General features: G+C 41.5%; 1 protein-coding gene across 1 annotated transcript in view; it reads right to left on the bottom strand.

The window, feature by feature from the left end:
* The window catches only part of LOC131361798 (inactive rhomboid protein 2-like), a 28,224-nt gene extending 4,534 nt beyond the window's left edge, over positions 1-23,690 (bottom strand). The window contains exons 1-18 of the mRNA XM_058403371.1: positions 23,636-23,690; positions 15,147-15,240; positions 10,082-10,237; positions 8,885-9,012; positions 8,613-8,796; positions 8,318-8,533; positions 7,737-7,865; positions 7,403-7,518; positions 7,054-7,260; positions 6,618-6,729; positions 6,183-6,257; positions 5,283-5,444; positions 3,770-3,855; positions 3,008-3,071; positions 2,500-2,594; positions 2,158-2,233; positions 1,161-1,261; positions 742-895 (exon numbers count right to left, since the gene is read on the bottom strand). Of these exons, the coding sequence (XP_058259354.1) occupies positions 742-895; positions 1,161-1,261; positions 2,158-2,233; positions 2,500-2,594; positions 3,008-3,071; positions 3,770-3,855; positions 5,283-5,444; positions 6,183-6,257; positions 6,618-6,729; positions 7,054-7,260; positions 7,403-7,518; positions 7,737-7,865; positions 8,318-8,533; positions 8,613-8,796; positions 8,885-9,012; positions 10,082-10,219 (2,043 nt within the window). The 5' untranslated portion in view covers positions 10,220-10,237; positions 15,147-15,240; positions 23,636-23,690. The remainder of the gene's footprint in view (positions 1-741; positions 896-1,160; positions 1,262-2,157; positions 2,234-2,499; positions 2,595-3,007; positions 3,072-3,769; positions 3,856-5,282; positions 5,445-6,182; positions 6,258-6,617; positions 6,730-7,053; positions 7,261-7,402; positions 7,519-7,736; positions 7,866-8,317; positions 8,534-8,612; positions 8,797-8,884; positions 9,013-10,081; positions 10,238-15,146; positions 15,241-23,635) is intronic.
* Positions 23,691-25,108: the final 1,418 nt, after the last annotated feature.

Below are 25,108 nucleotides of genomic sequence, written 5' to 3'. Positions count from 1 at the left end.
AGGCTCCTTCTACTAGAGAAGTGACTGAGGGGGGGTAGTAAGTGGTATATTGACCTCACTTCCTGCTCTAGCTTACTTTAGACTTTGCTGGTTCAGCATGACACACCTTTTTAACACCCATCATCTAGACGTTACTAATCCGTGCTTTTTTCCATCAGCACACCGGCCAGCAGATAAACAGGATTAACTAGCACACAATGCTCATACTCATGAGGACTTACCCTAAGTAATTCTACTTAAAATGTTCTTTAAAATATTTTAAAAAATTAACAGCGTGTTTAATTTGAGCAATATTTTTAATCTTTAATTTTTATAAATTAAAAGCACACACACACACAGCTATAGCTATTAGAAATGGCATTAATACAGCACAACATGTTTGATAGACATAACTGATTATGTATTTCAGAGTCTATTTTATTTGTAAAAAGGGGTGAAAACTCGTCAATTTGGCAGATTAACCCAAGCTAAGTGCATTAAGCTTTTGTCCGATTTATTTTTCCCCACCACTCTCTTACTACTAAAATCTAAAACAAAAAAATAAGGCAAACTCGGGACACCAAACTTTAGAAATAAGTGGAATCTAGATAAAACCATCATTTTAATGAAATCCTTCTTTGTGTCTATGTATGTATATGACCACCAAATTCTACTCCATAGTGTGTGCACATGGTTGTTCAATGCATGATTTATGATTGCTTTAATCATAAAATGTGTAAAAAGTAAATCTGATGTCATCACCTCTGCTTTGTACGGCAGGAAGAGAGCACTGGCTAGGTTTCCTGTGATCCCGCTGAAGATGTAGATGATGGAGATGCGTAACCAGCCTGCAAGTTTCTCCAGGTCTCTGAGTATGGTCATCTGGAAGACTACGGACACCAGGCAGTGCAGGAGACTGACAGGGGACGAGGAATGAAATGAGACAGTGTGGACACAGGATCATACGAATTTAGTAGGAATATAAACAGTTCTTGGTAGTGAATTAAGACTTTTAAACCTGATTGTACCTGCACAATTAACCCATTAAACCATTAACTGATTAAATTAATGATTTGTTCAAATATGACCTAAATCAGATTATTTTGTAAGCCAATTCATTTATTCTTATTTAATTACTCTTCATCTTGAAATTCTAGTTCTGGGATGAACAGTCTCCGTACCCTGCATGGAGGAAGAGAGAAAGCCAAAGCCGGTAGAACTGGTCCGGAACCTCTGGGTTCAGAAACGGCAGCAGGCCACACACCTCATCTAGACAATGAACCTGCAATGACACACACACATCACAACTGTCCGATCAATCATCAATCATTCCCTGCACGTATGCATTCAAACAACCTTCCGTCTTTCTGAGTGTCCATAAAAGCATTCATCCATCAATATATTCGAGCATCTATATGAACATCCAGGAATCCATTCACCCATCAGAGATCCATAAATAAGTGTCCAATAAGTGTCTATTACAGAATCCATCCAAGCATAAGCAATCCATCAGAGTAGCAATTATTTCATCCATCCACTCACCCACCCAAGTGTCCATTCAAGAATCCATCTAAGCACAAATAAGCATACACCCAAGCATATAGCCATCCAAGCATACATTCAACCATCCATCGGATCCATTCAAACATTTCATCCAACCAAGCATTCATCCAGCTATCCATCCAGCTATCCATCTATGCATTCATCCAGCTCTCCATCCATTCATCATTCCATCCAAGCATTCATCCAGCTATCCAACCATCCAAGCATTCATCCAGCTATTCAACCATCCAAGCATTCATCCAGCTATCCAACCATTCATCCATCCATCCATCTATCTATCCAAGCATTCATCCATCCATCCATCCATCCAAGCATTCATCCAGCTATCCAACCATCCAAGCATTCATCCAGCTATTCAACCATCCAAGCATTCATCCAGCTATCCAACCATCCAAGCATTCATCCATCCATCCATCTATCTATCCAAGCATTCATCCATCCATCCAAGCATTCATCCAGCTATCGAACCATCCAAGCATTCATTCAGCCACAGTTCAGGAGAGAGAGAAATCCAATTATTAATCCCAAGTATAGGCTTTTTAATGCATTACTATTCTACCCTGATATTATGTTTGATCAACACTCATGAACATCATCACTACCAGTGTATGTTACCTGAGAGCAGAGCGTGGCCTCCTCATGGAAGTAGCCATGCATGAATTCACAGTACTCCCGCGTGGCGATCTCACATCTGCACGAATACAACAAGCATAAGTTATAAGTTATAAGTCAGTCATAAAATCACGTTACACACAGACATGGAAAGAGCAAAACCAAAAGTGTGTTTAACATTAAGTAACATAGCATATGAATACTACAATTAAACACATAATAGTGTGGTACAGCAATTACACACAATTCTTATGTCTAAAATAGTGTTAATGTAGTAAAGTCTAAAAAACATTTCACATCATGTGAATACACAGATACAATGGAGAGAAAATATGGTAGTGTTACCTTCCTTGGGTCCCGATGCAGCATGGACGACCCCTGATGGTGCAGTCCATGTGCCGGTAACCCGTGTGGTTCCATGTGCCTTTGTCTGTACAGATCTGTGAGAAATAAACAGGACGTCAGGATTTATGAAACTTCTGCAGCAAGCCACATTGTGAACAATCCTTCACAATGAAAAACTGTGAATTTAAATATGCTTGGAGATGGCCTTATAAGTCTTTAGGGAGGGTGTAGGTTGAGGTTTTTCCTCATGACCGTGACAAGCGAGATAGAATATGAATCAAGCACAGAGATAAGCAGATAAAATTTGAATAAACTGACCAATGTGGCAGATGTTTATCTTAAATCATGTTAATATGAATTATGCTGAAACTAAATCGGTTTTGCTCAAGGGCTCTCTTACAGTTCAGGGATCACAATCATACAGTCAGTACCACAGAACCTTAAACTCTGAGCGACCCCTTAAAGAGGATAAAAATTACATTTGAGAGAAATAGTTAAGATGACTTACTGGCCACTGCGTGATGTCGTCAGGCCAAACATGTGGCTCTGCTGAGGCAGGCTCCTGACATGTCCTATTCCCAGAATACATTTCACACCAAAGAAAGAAGGAAAATCAAATAAAAAGAAGTAAATTCTTTAAATAAAATAAAATCAGTAGTCAGTTAATTTATAAAAGTAGAGCTTGACAAAGTATGCTGAACATATAGCCTCTAGCTTTATGCCACAGACACATTATATGGACAAATGCTGACCATCACATCTACATATGGGCCTTCCCTAAACTGCTGCCACAAAGTACACAATTGTATAGAACGTCTTAATATGCTGAGGCATTACATTTTCCCTTGAATAGAGCAAAGTGTTTTATATGCACAGGGGCATTCTCATGCTGGACCATTTCAGGCTGCTGTCCATGGTTTGCTGAGACTGGAGAGGACAAATCTGAGCGGCCTGCACAGATCTCTGACCTCAAGCCCACTGAACAGCTTTATGTTGGATGAAGTGGAACACACCAACACCCCTTTAATACACTTGCATTAGTGACAAAGAACAAATTCTCACAATTGTGCTCCAATAGTGAAAAAATCAAGGTATAATTAAAGCAATGTGGGACTAAGTGTGGAATTAGAGGCACATTAAAAAGCACATATGGGAGGTGATGGTCAGGTAAGCTTTTGGGCATACATACATACACACATACATACATACATATATATAAAAATGAATGAATCCTAATATGTTTGCACACAAATCCTGTTCCACACTCTACCTGGGGTCCTGATGGCACACCGCCCCTGAGGTGCGAATGATATCAACATCCTCCTTGTTCCATTTAATGAAGGTGGCCAATGTTTCCTGCAATAAAGGAGATTACAAAAGGGGTTATTCAGGAATTTAGTTACTCAATTATTCAGTCAAAGTGAAGAAATGGAAGTGTTTTATATACAATTGGAATGTGGAAATATTCAAAGCGGCGGTGGCTCAAGTGGTTAAGACTCTGGGTCGTTGACCAGAAGATCGGGGGTTCAAGCCCTAGCCCCGCCAAGTTGCCACTGTTGGGCCCTTGAGCAAGGCCCTTAACCCTCTCTGCTCCAGGGGTGCTGTATCATGGCTGACCCTGCACTCTGACCCCAACCTCCAAGGCTGGGATATGCGAAGAAAGAATTTCACTGTGCAGTAATGTATATGTGACAAAATAAAGGCTATTTCTATTTCATATTAAGGCTTTGGAAACTGAAAGCTAGCATTACAGATGAGATATCAGGACAATGACCAAACTTCTTAACTATCATTACACAAAATTTTAAAGGAAAAGCTTGTAGGAGAAAAATCATGAACACAATTCTTCCCTTACTTTAAAAGTTGTTAAATCGGCTAAGACATGAGTTTCTGATTTTATTTAATATCTGGGATAATTATGCTCACAGTGTAAACAGTGGAGAGAGAGAGAGAAACTTCTTGTGACGTGATTACACTAATTCACACTGTGGCCTAAACCTTATCTGCAAGTCAGAGTAAATACTGAAGAACTTGTCAAGAATCCGTAATTTCTATTTTGGCAGAATAATTACTTGTTTCAGGACACAAATCTTGTTTTATCTGTACTAACACATGCTCTTCTCATACGGTCATATACACACGTTATCATAATTCATTCATAACATTGTAATAAATCTTATTCCATCATTGATGTTTCATTGCATCCTCATGGTGGCAGCAAATATCCAGCATGGACAGTATAAATGCACAGAATTAAGACAAAGGATTTTGAGATCTATGTTTGAAACAGCGGCAGCACGGTGGCTTAATGGTTAGCAAGAAGGTCCTGGGGTCGAACCCAGAACTCCACACAGGCCTTTCTGCATGTTCTACCTGTGCTTGCGTGGGCTTTTGCGTGGCTTCCGGGTCTCCCCCAGGCCAAAAGCATGTACATTAGGTTGATAGGTAATTCTAAATTGCCCATAGGAGTGTGTGTGTGTGGTTGCCTGTCTATATGTGGCCCTGTGATGGACTGGTGACCTGTCGAGGGTGTTTCACCCGATGTGCGCTGGGATAAGACAATGTGCGCTGGGGTAGGCTATACCCGCTTTATTCCTAACTAGGGTTCGAAAATGGATGGATGTTCGAAACAGGCTCCTCTATTATAAACTCCAGAACAAGCCCCCACCCGATCACAAGACATGTACATTAGTTTGCATCAATCCTCAATGTCCACAGCCACCCAGCTGAAGTGCACATTAAGCTACAATATATTTAATACCACACTGTGAGGATGTGCGTACCGAGCAGTCTTTCCGGTGCGTCTGTACACATCCGGAATTATCATTTTGCACACAGCAGCCAGACTCTTTTTCCTCATATTTGTCATGCTGCATGCGCTCGGCTATCTTTATGTCTCGTCGAATACAGGGTGAAAACTTTGCTCCCAGGTGGATCAGGTCTACCTGAAACACACACACACACACACACACAAATATTGCAGCAACAGTTATCATTAAAAAGCTGACACTGATATGCTCAATGCTCAATCATTAGATATGCTAATGATTTAAAATAAATACATTACTCTGTTATTCTATATAAGCCTCCAGCTCTCAAGGACAAAGTGAATCCAGTGAACAAAACAGACAATACTGATTTTTTGATTTTTGATGAAGGTTTGAAGGGAGAGGGGAAAAAAAAAAAAAAGAGTACAAAAACGCTATTAAAGTATTTAGGGATTAAAAAACCCTACCTGAAAAGGTCCTTCGAGGCAAGTAGAATAAAAGGCCATGTTTACATCACATCAGAAATATAAACGATTGTTTCACAATAAAAAAAAAATTATATATACGATTTGTCCATTTTTGTGCTAATGAAGGAACACTTGTAAAGTGTAACTTGCATTGGTTTTTATTTTGCAGTGAGTCGGAGGCATAGCTAGGGGATAGTTTCTGGGTTTGTTGGTTTCTAGACAGTTCAGAAAATACAGCTAATTATGTTTATTTTTCAAATGCCAATTATATTGTCCCCCAAGATGTCTTAAGCATTTATTTCTACTAAGCATTTTATTTCAACTAACATCTTATCAGAATGGCATTTTTACTGGTAGCCTATGTTTTCTGACATATAATACCTTGCAATTAAGGCAAGGTTTGCTAGAGAGGGTTTTGGAACTAGGACCAAACACTGGAGATACTCACGGATCCTGGGCCGATCCAGAAATTCTGCTGCTGAACATACTTCACACTCTCATACACCCCTTTGTTCTTTAGCACCTAAAAAAAACGTGGGAGAAAAAGAACAGAGACTCAGAGGTAAGGAAGATGATGGGTAAGAAACAAAACAGCACAACAGCACAGACTCGCAGTTTGCATGTCTCCATCCGCATGACACCGACACGTGAAACATTTTAATTACAGCAGCAAATGGTTTAGTCTGGTTCAAGAACTATTCAAAGATCCAAAAACTAAAGCAACAGAATTATTCAATAATAATAAATAAATAATTCAGAGTGGCCTTGAAGTGATATAAAGTGATACACTCTGACTTGTTCAACCAGCACAAAGTGTGTGTGTGTGAATCATGGCTATAATACAAAAGCTATGTTTTAAAGACCATAAATAAGCGCGTCTTACTAGCTGAGTGATGGTGTGCTGGGCGAAGCCAATCGGAGCGAAGCCGTACGTACAGCAGGCCAGCAGAGTGATGACGATGTGCACAAAGGTGATCCAGTAGGTAAAATACGGTCTGAAAATAAAACAAGACGGAACATGTAGTGACAAGAAAATAATTAGAGATGCTGGTGTGGTTTTGGTGTAATGCTGTTAACACCCTAAAACTTTTCCAATAACATCACATCCTCTAATGTAGTTCCTCATACAACAGCATGATGTGAAACTTTTTTAAGGCAAGACTTCATTTTCGTTTCTGGCAGGAAAACTGGTTTAAAAATCACTGCAAGTTTACTTTAAGTCTCATGTACCCAAAGTGTTTCATGTACTACGCTGCTAAGTTTTTCTTCAAATGTGATCTACGATGTCCTAAAAGATTAAAAGTGAAATTTTGACCTACCTGTGGCTGTGAAAGTCATTCAGCTGTTTTTGCACTTGGCTGCTCAGGCTCCGCCGATAGTGACGGTCCAGCCAGTTCCCCACTACGCCCAGGCCGTACTGACGCTTGTGCTTATCAAAGGCAAAGTGCTTTACTCGGGACGCAATTCGGCCTCCGCGCCGAAGGGCGGGGCTTACAATCGCAGCTGGAGCACGGCTGATATCCTTACTAAGCACACACGTACAGTGGGGGGGAAAAAAAAAGAAAAAAAAAAAGAGAGAGATAGATATATACAGAGAGGAAGAGATTAGCAAGAAAAAGAGTGATAAATTCATGTCTAAATTTAAAGTTTAAGACTTTGGGAACTCACAAGCTAGGGTAGCGTCCTGCTTCATCTACCAAACCATCCACAGCCAACGAAGCGGATAAGGGCGGGGACTCAAACACGTCATCTGCCATAGAGTAAAAGTCCTCATGCACATCCATCTGCCACACACACACACACACACACACACACACACACACACACACACACACACACATTGATTCAATGTATGTTGTATTGATTCCAACCTGTTTTTTCCTACTATGAAGCTGGTTGGATATGTACTCGGCCTTCATTTTTTGGCTGTTTATTTTTACCATTATTTCATTTCCATTAACAGAATAAATAAAACAGTAGTACATGGATGGCAGACTCTTGCCTTGCTAAAGAAGACCGAGTCCGAGGTGTCTGCTGTGTCCACCGTGTCCTCCTCCATCCAGCTGGGCCGAACAAAACTCCTCCGGGGGAAACTCCGAGGCATCTGAGTGCTATGCAGGCCAGGCCGACCCTGTACACACACAACCCCATTCAAACACAGACACACACACAGACACACACACACACATTTATTTCATCTATGCATACAGCCAACAAATCCACAAAAAAAACTGCATGCAATATAATAGTATAAAATACAGGAATACCTGCACAAAAGCAAGGATAAAAATAGGACACTACTGGCGCCATTTTTTTACACAATTTTTAAAGTAGGTATCAGGCTGTTGTGTAGGATGGGCCTTGACCTAATGGCCACCCTTTCCACAGGGGGGTGCCGCAGTGCCAGCTGTGAGTTTTAAGCTAATTTGTGTCAGTCAGTTTTTTTCTCTTGTCCACAAAAATACAGCAGTGGACTTGTTCAGAACACGTGTCCAAGTGGAACTTGGTTCAATATATTACCACTGTAAATTTACCAGCACTGAAATTCTTGGAACATATGCAGGTTTATATACACACACGCACCCTGAGAAGGTTGGAGGCTGCACGGATGCTCATGCGGGCCACAGACTCTCTCTTCCTACGTGGAAACCGGGAGTGAGTGGAACGCTGACTGGTGAAGGAGCACAGGGAGGAGACACCTGGGGTCTGAGGGGGAGGAGCATGAGCAACATGTGGTGTCCTTGGCCGGTCCACTTCATCGTAACGGAATTGACGTCCACGGGCCAGAGGGTCCACAATCTAAAACAGAAAAGGAGACTTGATTAAAAAAGGCTTGCTTACCTGTGTAAACACTCCCAAGCACATGACACTTTAGTACCTTTGGCATCTTGTGAGTGACAGGCGAGTCGAGGCTGTGGTCGATGCTCGCTCCCTCCGGTTGGTCTCTGTACTGAGGTTTCAGACGGCCATAACGCAGGCTACAGTGGCGCAGACTCTTCCTCTGCCACACCTGCTGCTGACTTTCACAGTCCGTACCGACGCCGAACCACTGTGCCGTGTTCCTTTTGGCGACACACATGCGAACACACACATGAGAGAGAGAGAGCGAACGTGTGTGCAAAGTGTGTGTGTGGGGGTGTGTGTGGTTACCTGCGAATGCTCTGAGAGAGAGATGTCTGTCTGTGGAACGCCGCTCTCCTCTCGGTCGCCCCGCTGTCTGACAATTCCTCATGTGACTGCTGCACACTGACACTTTTCTTTACTGATGGTCTTAATGGCTGGACAGCAGATACACACACAGACAACAACTTTTCATATCGGATAATTTGATCGTACAACAAAGGGAGCAAAACACAAGAATCTGGAACTATACACAAACCTTTAATGGTTTAAAATCAGATCAATAATACAATGTTTAATGGCCAACAGTCTGTGTGAAGTAGTGCGTCATCACTCGGGCAGCAGAGGGCTCTAAAATTACAAACTGCCCCTTTAAATAAACACAGTATTGACCTCATCGACACTGGTCATTCTTGAACAGCACTGGCTTAAGGACGGTGGTTATATCTGAGGGGAACTCATGACTAATGTCGAGTAAAACAAAACTCACTATAACAGACCATATTATAGTATACAAGGGTTGTTTCCTAAATCTGCCTTTTCTGTCATTTTACCCTTATAGTGATCTAGATGCCTGCATTATGTAACAAAATGTCAGCTGTTTCTTTCGTTAGAATTAAAGGGTGTGCATGACAGCGTGGCTGACCACAGATGGAAAATAAACTCAACACTGGTGCATCCATCATGCTGGACTATGTTACAGCTTGTTTTTGTGACTGACTGTCAGCATGTGTCTGTACATATCTGTGGTGTTAACAGCCGTCTCGGGTGAAGGTGATCTGGGATGCACGAGGATTATTTACATTACATTTGTTTCGTTAACGCGTCACATCTTGGACAAGCCTGATCACTGGTGTCGCAATGTTCACAGATTATACACACCACACAGAAATTACACTTCATGAACTACAGCTGCAAACACAAAAGAGCTGCTTTTAGTTTCGATTTGCCATATGCCTCGATTTTGGTTTCTCTTTTGCTACCCCGCAAAAGGTCACCCTTTTTTGGTCTGTCTATTTATACCGTTTTTGTGTTTTGTCCTGAAAATCACATTGATGCATTTCTGAGCCTTGTGGTTTCTAGTTTCTGTTCCAGTTCTCACTGCATGTGCATCTGCTTACTCATCACCACATTGATAAAACCCGCAGAATTTAAACTCTTCAGAAAACCGAAATCCGAAAGAGAGAGTGCGTTCGACTCCAAAGTGTGCGCTTTGCCAGTTTATACCTTTGCCTCTGAGATGGTTCTTTCTTGATCCTCGTTAGGTGGGATTGCAATCACCAGGCTGGGTGGCTTCTTGTTCTTCAATCTACTGTCCGATTGGCCACTGTTGCCGTCTGGGTGCTTCCCTTTCTGTGACGCCATCTTGGTTTCTTTTTCCTCCTTTAAAAGCAAGAGATAAAAAAAAGAAGGGCATTATTCAGTGCGAAAAGGCTATTAACAAAGACAACTGGCTTCGTCACAGAGCAGCTTCACAGACACCCAGACAATGATTCCTATTAAGCACGTTACAAGTGGGAGAAACTTTGAGAGGAACCAGACTGAGACATAATGATGATAATGTGAGTTAAAAGCTTTTATATTCTGCCAATACCACAGTAGTCACAGTTTAAGTACCTGTGTGAAATTTGCATGAGAAAAAGAAGGAAAAGTTTTATAAAACAGAAACTTCCTGCAAGTCATGTGTGAACAAAATTTCATACATACGAGTTTATCGTCCTTGCTAACGAACCTGCCAACCATATTCAGTTTTATTATATACTGTATGTTAAAAAAAAACAACTATCAATTAGATTAATTAAAGCAGCACGCTGTATAAAAGCTTTAGCAGGCGTTTGTCTAATTGCAAAAACCGCCAGAAGCACTTACCCAAACCACATTTCCTTCTGAGAGATGATTCAATAACCACTTCCCTTACAACTCATAAGGCGCCTTCAAAGCTGATTCTCCAAGCATTACATCACTGTAAGAGCTATCTCTTCCCGTCTCCATATCGTGTACGCTGTATCGGCGGCGCTCGTGAAAACCAAAAGCCAAGAGATCGATAGCAAGCCCTCAGCGCCGCCCCTCAGAGACACATCAACACTGGCAGCTTTGCTGTAACCTGACACGAGGGCGCTCAATGTCAAACTGTTCGCCATTACAGCATGGACAGTATTACAGCATGGCCAGGGTCAGTAATGAGAGACTGTCTGCACTGTATTTTCCACACCAAAAGTTGCATCAGAGTAGATGATGTATACAGATACATCGCTTCATTGTGTTAGCTGCATTAACGCGCCAGTCATGTCTGGTTACGGTGCATGTAGTGTGCATGTGGGAACATCCTCTTAGAATGAAGCTGATCTTTTCTATGAGGCCATTAAGGCTGTAATTCAAACTTGATATCTCATATCAAAGCGCGTTATCAAAAATCAGAGTCCATGAGAGCATGACCGAGCGTGAGAAAGCATGACAGACTGTGTGGGAGCATGAATGTATAATATTGAGGGTGAGAGAGTATGATAATGTCACAGAGAGGACAACTGACAGAATATGACATTGTATGATGCGTATGAGAGTATGTGTGGTTTTGCACGAGTGTGAGAGTGAATGTTTCTCACTGAGACAGAGAGAATGATGATGTGGGGAAGGAAGACAAAGCCAGTGTGCAAGAGTGTGTGAGAGGGCATGGCAGTCTGGGAGAGTGTGTGGGAGAGCGAGAGTGTGTGAGAAAGTGTGATAGAATGTGCGAGTGTATGGTGGTTGACTGCAGAGTATGCAAGTATGCGACGGCTATCTGAAAGGTCACTGTCTTTACAGTGCTACAGTTGAATCTGTAATCAAACGCGGAAGCTCTAGGTGGGAAATCATTTGCATGGTTTTTCACAGGCAAGCAGCAAACAGCACAGAGAAGAGCAGTTGTGAGATCTGGATGATGTAGTTCCAGCCAAACATTTGCACTGTTTACCTTAAGTCATGCTGTTAAGATCTGTAAAGCTCAAATCAACAGTTGGATAAAATACTTTTTTTAAAAAAAAGCTGGCATCAGTGTATGTGCTTTCATTAATGGCATTACACCAGATGCTGTCATCATCAACCAAATCCTCAATATATGAGACATAAGAAAAATGCTGAATAAACACACTTCAGTTCTACAGCGAGTCGTGTAACTGATAATGGCACGTTTTTTCTTCTTCAAAAGCATCACAGTTTATTAGGAACAAATTAAGAAATAAGTGTCAAAGCAGTACAGCAGGAGTTCCCACAAACAACGGGTTCCTCATAAAGGCTGTCTGTCTCCTGCTGGCTCCAAATGCAGCAAGCTGTTAACTCTAGAGATGCTCCACAGAGCTTGGCTCTAAGCAAGAACACCAGAAAACAATGAAGATTTAATCGATGAAATTCTAATGATGACTAATGGCATTCGAAGCAGAAATCCGTCTCGATCCCATCCCATGGGATGGGGCGGCGGTGGTTGCCAAGTTGTCACTGTTGGGCCCTTGAGCAAGGCCCTTAACCCTCTCTGCTCCAGGGGCACTGTATCATGGCTGACCCTGCGCACTGACCCCAGCCTCCAAGGATGGGATATGCAAAGAAGTTCACTGTGCTGTAATGCATGTGAGACAAATAAAGGCGAGTTCTATCCCATTCCCACAGTCCTGCTTAATCCCATCCAATGCTATCCAATCCACCCCCAAAATCTTAAAAATTAAAACCCATCATTTACTCCAATCCAATCTTATTCCATCCCATCCAATCCTATACCGTCCCAGAATTATCACATGGATATATCTAGAAATGAGGAAGAACCTTTGATATTTATGGCCATATAAAGAAAAGGCTAAAAGTGAGGAGCATGAGGTTATTCATTAGGAGGTGCACAGTTCACTGTATCCAGTTAAGGTGGTGTTGATTTGCCCCTGAATCAACCCAGCTGCAGAGAGTGAACCAAATACGGTGTATATTATGACTAGTGGGAAAAACAAAAGACAGCTGAAGTGCTGCAGGAATACAGTTCGGGATATCTGGACAAAAGAACAGTCGGTATGTGTGAATCAGAGAGAAAGCACTAGCATGGCGAGGGTTTGGACATATGGGGATGCGTTGGCGTGAGGGTGTTGGATGCTCAGTACAGTTTGGCTTTGAGGATTCACTTCTCATACAGCAGTTTAAAAACCTTTAAATGAGATGCCTATTGTTCCCCATACCACTCCATGATGTGCTTAGAGATCTTAAATCACAAATCTATGAAAATTAATCCAGTATCCTTTTAATCCTAAACACTCAAGACACTGCAGTGTATTATAGGATTAGGGTTTAGAATTCAGTCTCACTTCATATTAACTACATAAGAATGAAATCTTACCAATTTTATCGATACTGAACAAATATTTCCCTGAAATAGGAATGAATCAGATGTTTTAGATGTATTATGCTATTGCTCCGCATCCCTAATTCATAGCATGTGATCAAACCTAAATCAGAAAAGCATTACTTTAAGTAATCAGGTGAAAAGTATTTTTCTTAAAGAAGGGCTGTAACCTGAGGAAACACCATTTGAATGATTAAAATAAACGTTAGATGGAGATGACGAAATGCTACAAAAAAACACCACTAATGGCGGATTCGTTAATCTCAAAAGTTGGATGGATGAACTGGAAACTGCGACAGTTTTGGTCTTGGCACACCTAAGCTATAAAAAAAAAAAAAAAAAAACATGGGCACCTTCATGAACGTTTGTGTTTAGTTAAAAACACTGATGCACATCATACATTTACATAAAACAGTGAACTACACTATATTTCCAAAAGTTTTGGGACACCCCTCTGAATCATCGAATTCAGGTGTTAGTTCCAGTGAAAGGAACTCTTAATGTTTCAGCATACCAAGATATTTTGGACAATTTCATGCTCCCAACTTTGTGGGAACAGTTTGGGGATGACCCCTTCCTGTTCCAACATGACTGCACACCAGTGCACAAAGCAAGGTCCATAAAGACATGGATGAGCGAGATTGGTGTAAAGGAACCTGACTGGCCTGACCTCAACCTGACAGAACACCTTTGGGATGAACTAGAGTGGAGACTGTGAGCCAGGCCTTCTCGTCCAACATCAGTGCCTGACCTCACAAATGCACTTTTAGAGGAATGGTCAAAAATTGTGGAAATTCTTTCCAGAAGAGTCAAAGCTGTTATAGCTGCAAAGGACGGGCCAACTCCACATTAAATTTAGGTGCATGTAAAGGCAGACGTCCAGTTTTGGCCTGACTTGCAGTCTCCCAAAGGTGTTGAGGTCAGGACTCTGTGCAGGCCAGTCAAGTTCCTCCACACCAAACTCACTCATCCATGTCTTTATGGACCTTAATTTGTGTACTGGTGTGCAGTCATGGTGGAACAGGAAGGAGCCATCCCCAAACTGTTCCCACAAAGTTGTCCAAAATGTCTTGGTATGCTGAAGCATTAAGAGTTCCTTTCACAGGAACTAAGAGACCAAGCCCAACCCCTGAATTCGATGATTTGGAGGGGTGTCCCAAAACATTTCACAGTATAGTGCATGTCAGTGTTCTAGATTTAACCAACTAAAGTGTCTATGATTGATCAAAAGCAAAACACTACTATAAACCCTTCAAGAACACTGAAGTCAAATTGTATTTCAACTTTAATGGTGTGAAGAGCCGTGTTGACATGATGTCATATGCTGAAAGAGATCTTCACAATTTCCCAAGCAGGAAGTCAAGGAGGGGTTTTCTTTGGAAATTCTGTGTGAAAAGCCTTTTCAAACGAAGCGTATGCAAAAGGGATTTTACGTGCTGTATTGTGCAGTCACACCGATAGTCACATGTCCAAGAATTTCCCTCATGGGATCAATAAAGTATATCTATCTGCCTTATGTACTGCAGAACCAACTACTGGCACCTTCTAGTTCTGCACATTCTCTGATAAACCTGTGATTAAAAACATTTATTTTGCATTTTCTCATTTATTCTGCCATACAAAGGCAGACAGCAGTATCCATGGCAACACTTAAAATAAAATAAAATAAAAAAAACACTTTCAAAGACAAAACAAAAGTTTCTTTTCAGGTCATTGTCTTTGGAGCAGAAATTCACATGCATCACTTTGCCCGAGTTGTGTAGTATAATGCTTCGTACTTGGGCTTAACGTGAATGCAAACTGAAAAAAAGTGCAGAATTTCCTGATTGGGTAACACACACACACACACACACACACACACACAGCCCATCATTTCTCTTGTTCTCTCTTTTTTACACAGCAACACGTTCAGAGCTGTGAGATTTGTTTCACACTTACTTTGTCTTCACCGAGGGACTGCTGTCGCGTCTGTTAGTTCTTCATCCCTTCCTGTGGCTCGTGACTCCTTAACGCTGCCAATCGGCTACAAGCGCTGATACAGAAATAGAGAAAACACACACACACACACACACACACACACCAGAAGAAGAATTAGTCTAATGGAATTTCATACATAGTCGTGACGAGAGACAGTGCTCATTTACAGGACTAGCTAACACCGGAGAACATTTTATCTTCAGACCTGCCTGAAACATGTCTACATGAGCATTTCAGAAGCTGGGCATGAGCACTGAATAACACTTAACGAGTGTTTAAGCTCAACCAATATTGAAAAGATTGTTACGAAACACTGGCATAATGACTGGTCAGTAAGCTTTAGTCATAAAAGGCTTCAAAATGATATGAACCTTGTGTAATTTCCTGCCTGAGAACAATACTCAGACCGGGTAAGCCTGAAGATGAATAATGTGTAGCTAAGAAAGAAAAAAAAAAAAAGTAAAATAGTGCATATATGTTTTGAAATAAACCGAAATAAAACACTTTCATTATCGTTTTCAGAAGTCACCCTGTCTGTACTGGATTTTCTGATAACCACCAGGCTGCTACTCATCTGTTCACACCACAAGACATTTTTACATGCTTTCTTTCTCTGTCTGTCTTTGTTTGTCTGTGTCTTTCTGTCTTTGTAGGCTGTCTATCTGTCTGTGTCTTTCTGTCTTTGTAGGCTGTCTGTCTGTCTGTGTCTGTCTGTGTCTTTCTGTCTTTGTAGGCTGTCTGTCTGTCTGTGTCTGTCTGTGTCTTTCTGTCTTTGTAGGCTGTCTGTCTGTCTGTCTGTCTGTCTGTCTGTCTGTCTGTCTGTCTTTCTTTCTTTTTTAACGCCATGCCAGCTTCTATGGCTATATTCATGGCGAGGCTGTCTGTCTGTGTCTCTCTGTCTGTCTTTGTAGGCTGTCCGTCTGTGTCCGTTTTTGTGCGCTGTCCGTCCGTGTCCGTCTGTGTAGTCCGTCCGTCCGTGTCCGTCTGTGTAGTCTGTCCGTCCGTCTGTGTAGTCTGTCCGTCCATCTGTGTCCGTCCGTCTTTGTAGGCTGTCTGTCCGTGTCCGTCTGTCTTTGTAGGCTGTCTGTCCATGTCCGTCTGTCTTTGTAGGCTGTCTGTCCGTGTCCGTCTGTCTCTGTAGGCTGTCTGTCTGTATGTCCTTGTCTGTCTGTCTGTCTTTGTAGGCTGTCTTTCTTCCTTTCTGTTTAACCAATTTCTCACAAATTATCAGTGACTGCCCTATTAAATACTTAACTTTATTCATGCCTAATGTTCAAGTCTAAAATGGTCTTTGGTGATCCAGGATCCCGCTCTCTCAACACCTCCGCCTGGGTTCCAGGATACCAACCCAGCCATTGAGGAGTTAACTCAGATCCCAAGCCTAGATAAAACGTCAGGAAGGTCATCCGGCGTAAAGCCATAATCAAACATGCAGAATGGATGATCCACAGTGGCGACCCGGAACAGGGAGCAGCTAAAGAACAGTGACAACGTGGTGAAGCACAAAAACGTCTTTGACCTTATTCATGTGAAAGAAAAATCTCTTTATCTTATAAGGAACTGACAGCACCACATCTTTCAAGCAGGTGAATTGAGTCGAGACGAGAGCTCCAGCAAAAACACTACAAATGTCAGAGTAGGGGAAGGAAGGGGGCGGGGCTTCCAGGGAACATCATTTAATATCAGCATTTTCCAAACATTTCTTTGCTGGACAGAGAAAAGCCTTTCTTTTGGCGTAGCAAGGTACTCCAAGGTTAAAGGAGTCTGGATAGAAAAGAGTCTGCTTTTTACATGAAGAAATATCCTGAATCATATAACCACTGTGTAATTACTTGGAAAAACAAAACAAGTTGCTTATTTGTCTAAAGACCTGCGTGACACGATGGACTGATTTTTTTTCCACTTCCCTAAACAAACCCTTGAATTCTGTGCAGTGACGACTGCAGTTTGCGAATGGACACCTAACCAGCCGAGGCCGGCGTGATCACATGACCAGACATGAGGCAGCAAGAAACATGAAATAACTAACAAGTTTAAACCGATCAATGGTGAAATACAAACATTATCATCATACCAAACATTTCAGAGCAAACCCGTTTTTCCATTCCTGCTTTTGTATTCATCAGGTTATCATTATATTATCTCCCAGGCTTATAAAAGAAAAATTATGTGATACAAAAAAGAAGGGAAATAAACTGCATTTCTTTGTCGATCAGAGACAACAACAAGTGTTACTGTGCATCAAATACAGAAGTGTGTGTGTGTGTGTGTGTCCATCTGACACTGACGCATGACATCATGACAGATCAGGAGCTTGAGTTTTCAAACCCCCCCCCCACTATAACTGGACATTAACAAGGGAAGACAAAGCCACACACATACACGCAGAGCTTGAACCATTTCCCTACTGTACCATACAAACTAACACCGAGTGGACATCAGGATGAACTGAACTCTTTGTATGGGTTCACACTAGGCACAGATTCTCTCAGATTGTATTAAAAGAGGGCAGAAAGCAACTTCCAGTGCTGTTTACTCACGGATGAGCTTTGAAACTCTCTCACACTGAATGAGGTCATGTGTTTTGTTTTTTTTCCTTTTATCTCCTGACAGATCAGGCCACAGCTCAGGGAACTGGGGGGGGGGGGAGACAAACAATAGTGACCAAATATGAGATTTATGTCTGATATGAAAATGTATCGTTGCCTCAGTGAGATCACAGACTGGTTACTGGTCCTAGCTTGTATCTGCGAGTGGATCTGCCTGTCTGTCCGAAGCGTGATGACGCATGTTGCTCCAGCCCATGATACACCTGTACACTGTGCATCGGACAGACACGCAGATTCGCTTGAAGATATTGCCAAAAGTTTTGGGACAACCCTCAAAAATCACTGAATTCAGGTGTTGTCTTTCAGGGGTTGGGCTCGGCCCCTTAGTTCCAGTGAAAGCAACTCTTAATGCTTCAGCATACCAAGACATTTTGGACTAATTTCATGCTCCCAACTTTGTGGGAAAAGTTTGGGGATGACCCCTTCCTTTCCTACATGATGGCACACCACTGCACAAAGCAAGGTCCATAAAGCGAGATTGATGTGGAGTCCTGACCTCAACCTGACAGGACACCTTTGGGATGAATTAGAGCGGAGACTGCGAGCCAGACCTTCTCGTCCAACATCAGTGCCTGACCTCACAAATGTGCTTCTAGAGGAATGGACAAAAAAGTCCCATAAACACATTACTAAACCTTGTGGAAAGCCTTCCTGGAAGAGTTGAAGCTGCAAAGGGCGGACCAACTAAATCCAAGTGCATGTAAAGGCAGGCGTCCCAAAACTTTTGGCAATATAGTGTGCTAGCTAGGAGCAGTAAGAGTCTTATGGTTACAGTATATCATGATCAACATAAATTATTTTCCAGTCAGCACCTTTTCTGGAGCGAAAATAACAAGAAGAATTAAAGCAGCCTTTCACAATGTTTTCTTTCCGTCACACTGTGGAAGTTGATTCTAAAATTTCCATCTAAATTACAGTAATTATAAGCTCCGGACATTTTAAACCTTGTGATTGCCGCTGAGTGATTGTTCTAAACAGACCATAAAAAAATGAGCAGCATCGTATTGTTGCTCTTCAAGACCTGTTTGTGTTTCATGAAGCACTTATACCCTCATGTCCGGCAGGGTCACTATACTGTTAGAGCATAGTGAATTAGCTAGCGCTCTCTCTCTCTGATTCACTTGTACTCATTTCCAGGCTGCTGGATGCAAATTTTGTAGATCTAAAATAAAATGTAACTGGATATTATTCTATCATTTGTTTTTCTTAAACAAATAAATCTCCCGCACATCTGACGCTTTTCTAACTTCCTGATCTTGCGTCATGTTTTCAGGTGAATGTAGAGATCTAGCTAAAATGAATCAAACAGTAGAGGAGTGAGCCAAAAACACAAGATACACTACATTGACAAATGTGATAGAAAAATATCGGCGAGAATCAAGGGGAAGGTGTACAAGACAGTGGTGAGACCGGCCATGCTGTATGGTTTAGAGACCGCGTCACGGAGGAAGAGACAGGAGTCAGAGCTGGAGGTAGCAGAGCTGAAGATGTTGAGGTTCTCTTTGGGAGTGACACGGTTGGACAGGATTAGGAACGAGTACATCAGAGGGACAGCTCATGTTGGACGTTTGGGGGACAAAGTTAGGGAGGCCAGATTAAGATGGTTTGGACATGTCCAGAGGAGGGAGAGTGAGTATATTGGTAGGAGAATGTTGGACACGGAGCTGCCAGGCAGGAGGCAAAGAGGAAGACCAAAGAGGAGGTATATGGATGGAATAAATGAGGATATGAAGCTAGTGGGTGCAAGTGTTGAGGATGCAGAAGATAGGGATAGGTGGAGAGAGATGATTCGCTGTGGTGACCCCTGAAGGGAAAAGCCGAAAGACGACGACGACTACATTGCCAAAAGTTCTGGGACACCCCTCTAAATCATCTGTATTCAGGTGTTGTTTTTCAGGAGTTGGGCTTGATCGCTTAGTTCCAGAGAAAGGAACTCTTAATGCTTCAGAATACCAAGACAATTTCATGCTCTCAACTTTGTGGGAACAGTTTAGAGATGGCCACTTCCTCTGTAACACCTCCCCCAACACCTCCCTGGGCTTGAAATTCCTACTCAAGGACACGAGGTAGTCTTCTCCATTACGAGTTCAGCGAGAGACTTTAAAACACAGCATCAGAAGTAACCTAATAGCACTTCTTCCCTTCTATACAGTAAATCACCATACAGAAATATTCTCTTGTTAATTCTAGATCAGCAGGTAAATACACAACAATTACACAATCGGGGTCAGCTAGCTAGCTTGTTTCTGAAAAAAATGAACATGGTTTTTACTTTATAACCTCAATGCAAGCTCAAACATGACATCGCTCTGCCATCCCTCTTCTGAGACACGTCAAACAAAAGAACATAACCATGGTGTCATCTTGTACGGTCATATATGACTCATCATTGATTGTGTACAGAGACATTATGAAGGACAATAGACCATGGAAAGAAAGGAGGAAAATTTACTGGTCCCTCTGATGAAAGATATGCAATCTTTCTATGAAGTTTGTACTAATATATATATATATATATATATATATATATATATATATATATATATATATATATATATATATATATATATAGCTACTGCTGTTTCTCAATGCTGAACAGTGGCCCCGCCCACCAGCGAGAACGATCGAAATATACGAGAATTTTCAAATGCCAGTATGTCACACCCTATGAGGTCAGATTACAGGTCAAAGGTCAATCTCATCCAAAGCCCAAGAGACATTCGGTTCTGCAAAATGGTTTCAATTTCATTAATATGATGTTTGTGAATGCACTCTGAGTTACTGAGAAGTCCCAATTTCTATGTACCCACAGTTTCACTCTGTGTTAGATTTCAATATATATATTTTTCATTGTTTGTACCGCTTATCCGATCTATCCTCGGGTCACGGGAAGCCTGTGCCTATTTCAGGCGTCATCGGACATCGAGGCAGGATACACCCTGGACGGAGTGCCAACCCATCGCAGGGCACACACACACTCACACAATCAAACACTACGGGCAATTTAGAGACTCTAATATATTTTTATTTGTTATAGAAATAAAAGATCCATTGTTTAGATGTGCCCCTGTGTCTAAAAAACAAAAGCCAATTTCATTGCAAATATGACACACTCATACAGAGTTACTCATAAGAATTAAACAACTCTTGCATCAGATCCCATCATCCCTATACAGATCTCTTCAGGGGAAAAAAATAAAGCTTCTCTGGTTACCGCATTTCTCTTAGTGACGGCGTTTTTGCTGGGAGTCTGTGCGAGTCCGGACCTGCCTGAGGAGAAACCAGAGACTCTTTACAGTACGAACGCTTATAGAAAGCAAGCCGTTACTTAACCCTTTGTTTCAGGCATGGATACATGGGAAATGAGAGTCTACTGTAGATCGTATACACTGAGCTGCCAGTTTGCTGGCTATGCGTCAATAATGCACGGTTTAAAAAACACATGGTGGATGGAAAAATCTTTCTGTAGTTCCAGAACATTCTCTGGTTTCCTCTCACCTGCCAAAAGGTTACCAGACTATGCTAAATTACCCCTAGGTGTGAATGTGTGTATATGGAGTCCCGAGATGTACAGGCATCCCGTCCAGGGTGGATTCCCATTTCACACCTAGTATAAGTGAATCTGTATTATTTTTTTACCGGATTTCATTCGATTATTTCAGTTTAAATCAACGTCATATGCAATGATATTGCTATAGTTTAATTCAAAGACTGTAAAACAAAAAAAAAATATCTAAAATGGTCCTTCTGATTTACACAGTAATGTTAAAGTATTAGAGGGAACAGAAAACAAAGCTTGGATGGTAATAATTACAACAAACTTTTTGAAGTGCATTAAATGTTTCCAGAAAACTCTTCTGCTTTTTTTGTTGCGCTAACTTAAGTTAAGTTCCTCAAGTAAAAAGACAAACAAAAAAAAACATTTCCATAAGATTTGGGTTTCCCTCTTAAACATGTGGAAGCATTTTCCAGACTATTTTCATAACTAATTGAGCATACTAGTACTACTTTCAAAAAAATTTCAATGACATCACGTCCAAATACAAAGACACAAACTTTATTGCCAAAAGTATCACTGAATCCAGGGGTTGGGCTTGGCCCCTTAGTTCCTGTGAAAGGAAATCTTAATGCTTCAGCATACCAAGACATTTTGGACAATTTCATGCTCTCAACTTTGTGGGAACAGTTTGGGGATGACCCCTTCCTGTTCCAACATGACTGTGCACCAGTGCACAAAGCAAGGTCCATAAAGACATGGATAAGTGAGTTGGGTGTGAACTTGACCGGCCTGACCTCAACCTGATAGAACACCTTTGAGATGAAATAGAGTGCAGACTGCAAGCCAGACCTTCTCGTCCAACATCAGTGCCTGACCTCACAAATGCGCTTCTCGAGGAATGGTCAAAAATTCCCATAAACACACTCCTAAACCTTGTGGAAAGCCTTCCCAGAAGAGTTGACGCTGTTATAGCTGCAAAGGGCAGGACAACTCCATATTACATTTATGTGCATGTAAATGCGGACGTCCCAGTTTTGGTCTGGTTCACAGTCTCCGCTCTAATTCATCCCAAAGGTGTTCTATCAGGTTGAGGTCAGGACTTGAGGTGCAGGCCAGTCAAGTTCCTCTACACCAAACTCACTCATAAAACCAGCTCAGGATTCTGTTTAAATAGCTGTATAATAAATTAGCAATGGAAACACTTTACTGCCAAAATGAACCCACACACAGCGAGTGATGCAGGTGTCTCTGTGGTATATGGTGCAGCTGTGGTTTACATGCAGCTCAGAAAACCTTCCCTGGTGCTGTGAATTGCTCACGATACTTGAGCATCTTCAGTGGGCTGGAAAAAAACCCCATCCGTATACATACATATACATACATTATATATATATATATATATATATATATATATATATATATACACACATATATATACACACACATACACACAACCGTTTGCAGTTCAGCTGCCACAGTGACACCCAAATGCTTAAAGTCTAACACAGTGACCTCAGTTAAAGAGCTCTTCATAAACAGGCAAAAAACAAAAACAAACAGAGGGACTAAAGATGGACGATTATAGAAACTCTGCAGTGATGAACACAAGGATACAAACAAATACTTCCTTCCTTGACAAAAAAGGGAAGTCAAAATCATCTAAACTGATAGTCAGGTTAACCCCAAAGCAAAACAACCCCCCCCCCCATTTCAGAATGTTTTCCAGTAAATTGAACACATATACAATTGCCAATTAAACTTATAGCGAATTATCCAAGACAATAATCACCTATTAAAGTTTTTACTTAGCAACACAAACAGGTTCTATGAACTGTAACATCGATATAGACCAAGTGACCACATGAAACTATGAATAAGAGGGGGAAAAACTACAGCTGATACACTCCCAGACCCTGTATCGAATCAAAAGACTCGACTCTCGCCAGGATCACTAAGATTAAACGGGTCCAAAAGAATCGACTCGATGTGACTCGTGACGCTTATGGCAATTGCTAACGAACCGAAGTGTTCCATGTAACACAAAGCGAGTTCAGACAACTCGAAATTTCCCAACACACTTTCACAAAATCACCTTACATTCTAAAAAAAAAAAAAAAAAAAAGAAGAAGAAGAAGAAGAAGAAAAATAAATCATTTAAAGAGTGTGAAGAGAAAACTATTATCTGCATTGACTCATTAGCGTTATTTACATACCGCATCATCCGGAGCTAATCGTAACGTTACAGCGGCTAATAAGAGACCTGTTATTTGTTTCCTCGCCACTTCTCTCGTAACATTCACAATTTCATTCACCTGAAAGCGAACTATTTACACTTTTCTCACCTTCTGTAATTGTCGAAATCCTCCAAAATAAACCCCTCCAAGTGTGAAGTTTAATCCATAAACCTTGGTAGAGAATGAAGCGCTTTCGGTTCGCGGCGTTAAACCTGGGACATGCTGTCCACGCTACCACACACTTCCCTTAACTGGAAGTTCGCCTAAAGAAAAACAAACAGGGAGGGATTCAACATGTCGGACTACCTTCAAGAACTGCCCCAGTTTCAAAAACCACCAAGTAAGCGCGGTAAACCAGGAGGAGGCGTGTGAATTCCCCCCCGAACTGGGTTTCGGCTGTAATATACCCAAAAGGGAGCGACCAACAAGTATGGAAGGCCATAAATGTCACAAACGTCTAAAATGACTTCTTCGACTCCACACAGAGCCTCACTGGTGACTACTGAATGTTAGCGCACGTAGCTAACAAGTTATAAAGGAATATTTTAATAAACAAACTAAATAAATGAAAATACTTAAAAGACACATGAAATACACCGATCTGCCATAACATTATGACCACTTACAGGTGAAGTGATGATCTCTTCATCAGGGCACCTGTTAGTGGGTGGGATACATCAAGTGAACATTTTGTCCTCAAAGTTGATGTGTTAGAAGCAGGAAAAATGGGCAAGCGTAAGGATTTGACAAGGGCCAAATTGTAATGGCTAGACCACTGGATCAGAGCGTCTCCAAAACTGCAGCTCTTGTGGGGTGTTCCCGGTCTGCAGTGGTCAGTATCTATCAAAAGTGGTCCAAGGAAGGAACAGTGGTGAACCGGCGACAGGGTCATGGGCGGCCAAGGCTCATTGATGCATGTGAGGAGCGAAGGCTGGCCCGTGTGATCCGGATCCAACAGGCGAGCTACTGTTGCTCAGATTGCTGAAGAAGTTAATGCTGGTTCTGATAGAAAGGTGTCAGAATACAAGGGGGACCAACACAATATTAGGCAGGTGGTCTTAATGTTACCTGATCGGTGTATCTTTCTGCTAATACTTTTGCGATGTGTTTGTGAGAATTTAGCGGCCATGTTTCACTCTGCTTTCTGTCGCAGTCAGACATTATGAGAATGTTTACAATAGTATTTAACGTTGGAAAAAATTTTCAACAATAAGAGACAACGGTCCACTTTGTTGATAGCTCCAAAAAAAAAAAAAAAAAAAAGATTTCCCATTAACCAGTGAACTCAACACACTGTATCCCATTTCCCCTTCGTATACTATGCACTAAATGCATCTACTCTTTTTGTTAAGGGCGTAGTTGGGACATAGTGTCATATTATGTAATGGAAGAGAATACTGAGAGAACATTTTATTTATTCCTTATCCTTTTTATCATTTAATGTTCCAGTATCTTGACTTATTTTGCCACATTTCATTTATACCTGCCTAAAATGTGGCAAAGCAAACCATCACAAAATTCCTCATCCTTGTGGGGGGTGCTTGTAGCTCAAGTGGTTAAGGCTGTGGGTGTTGATCAGAG

This window comes from Hemibagrus wyckioides, linkage group LG11 (genome assembly GCF_019097595.1).
Source record: "Hemibagrus wyckioides isolate EC202008001 linkage group LG11, SWU_Hwy_1.0, whole genome shotgun sequence".
Classification (NCBI taxonomy): Eukaryota; Metazoa; Chordata; class Actinopteri; order Siluriformes; family Bagridae; genus Hemibagrus; species Hemibagrus wyckioides.
This window is presented reverse-complemented; position numbering and strand designations above follow the sequence as displayed.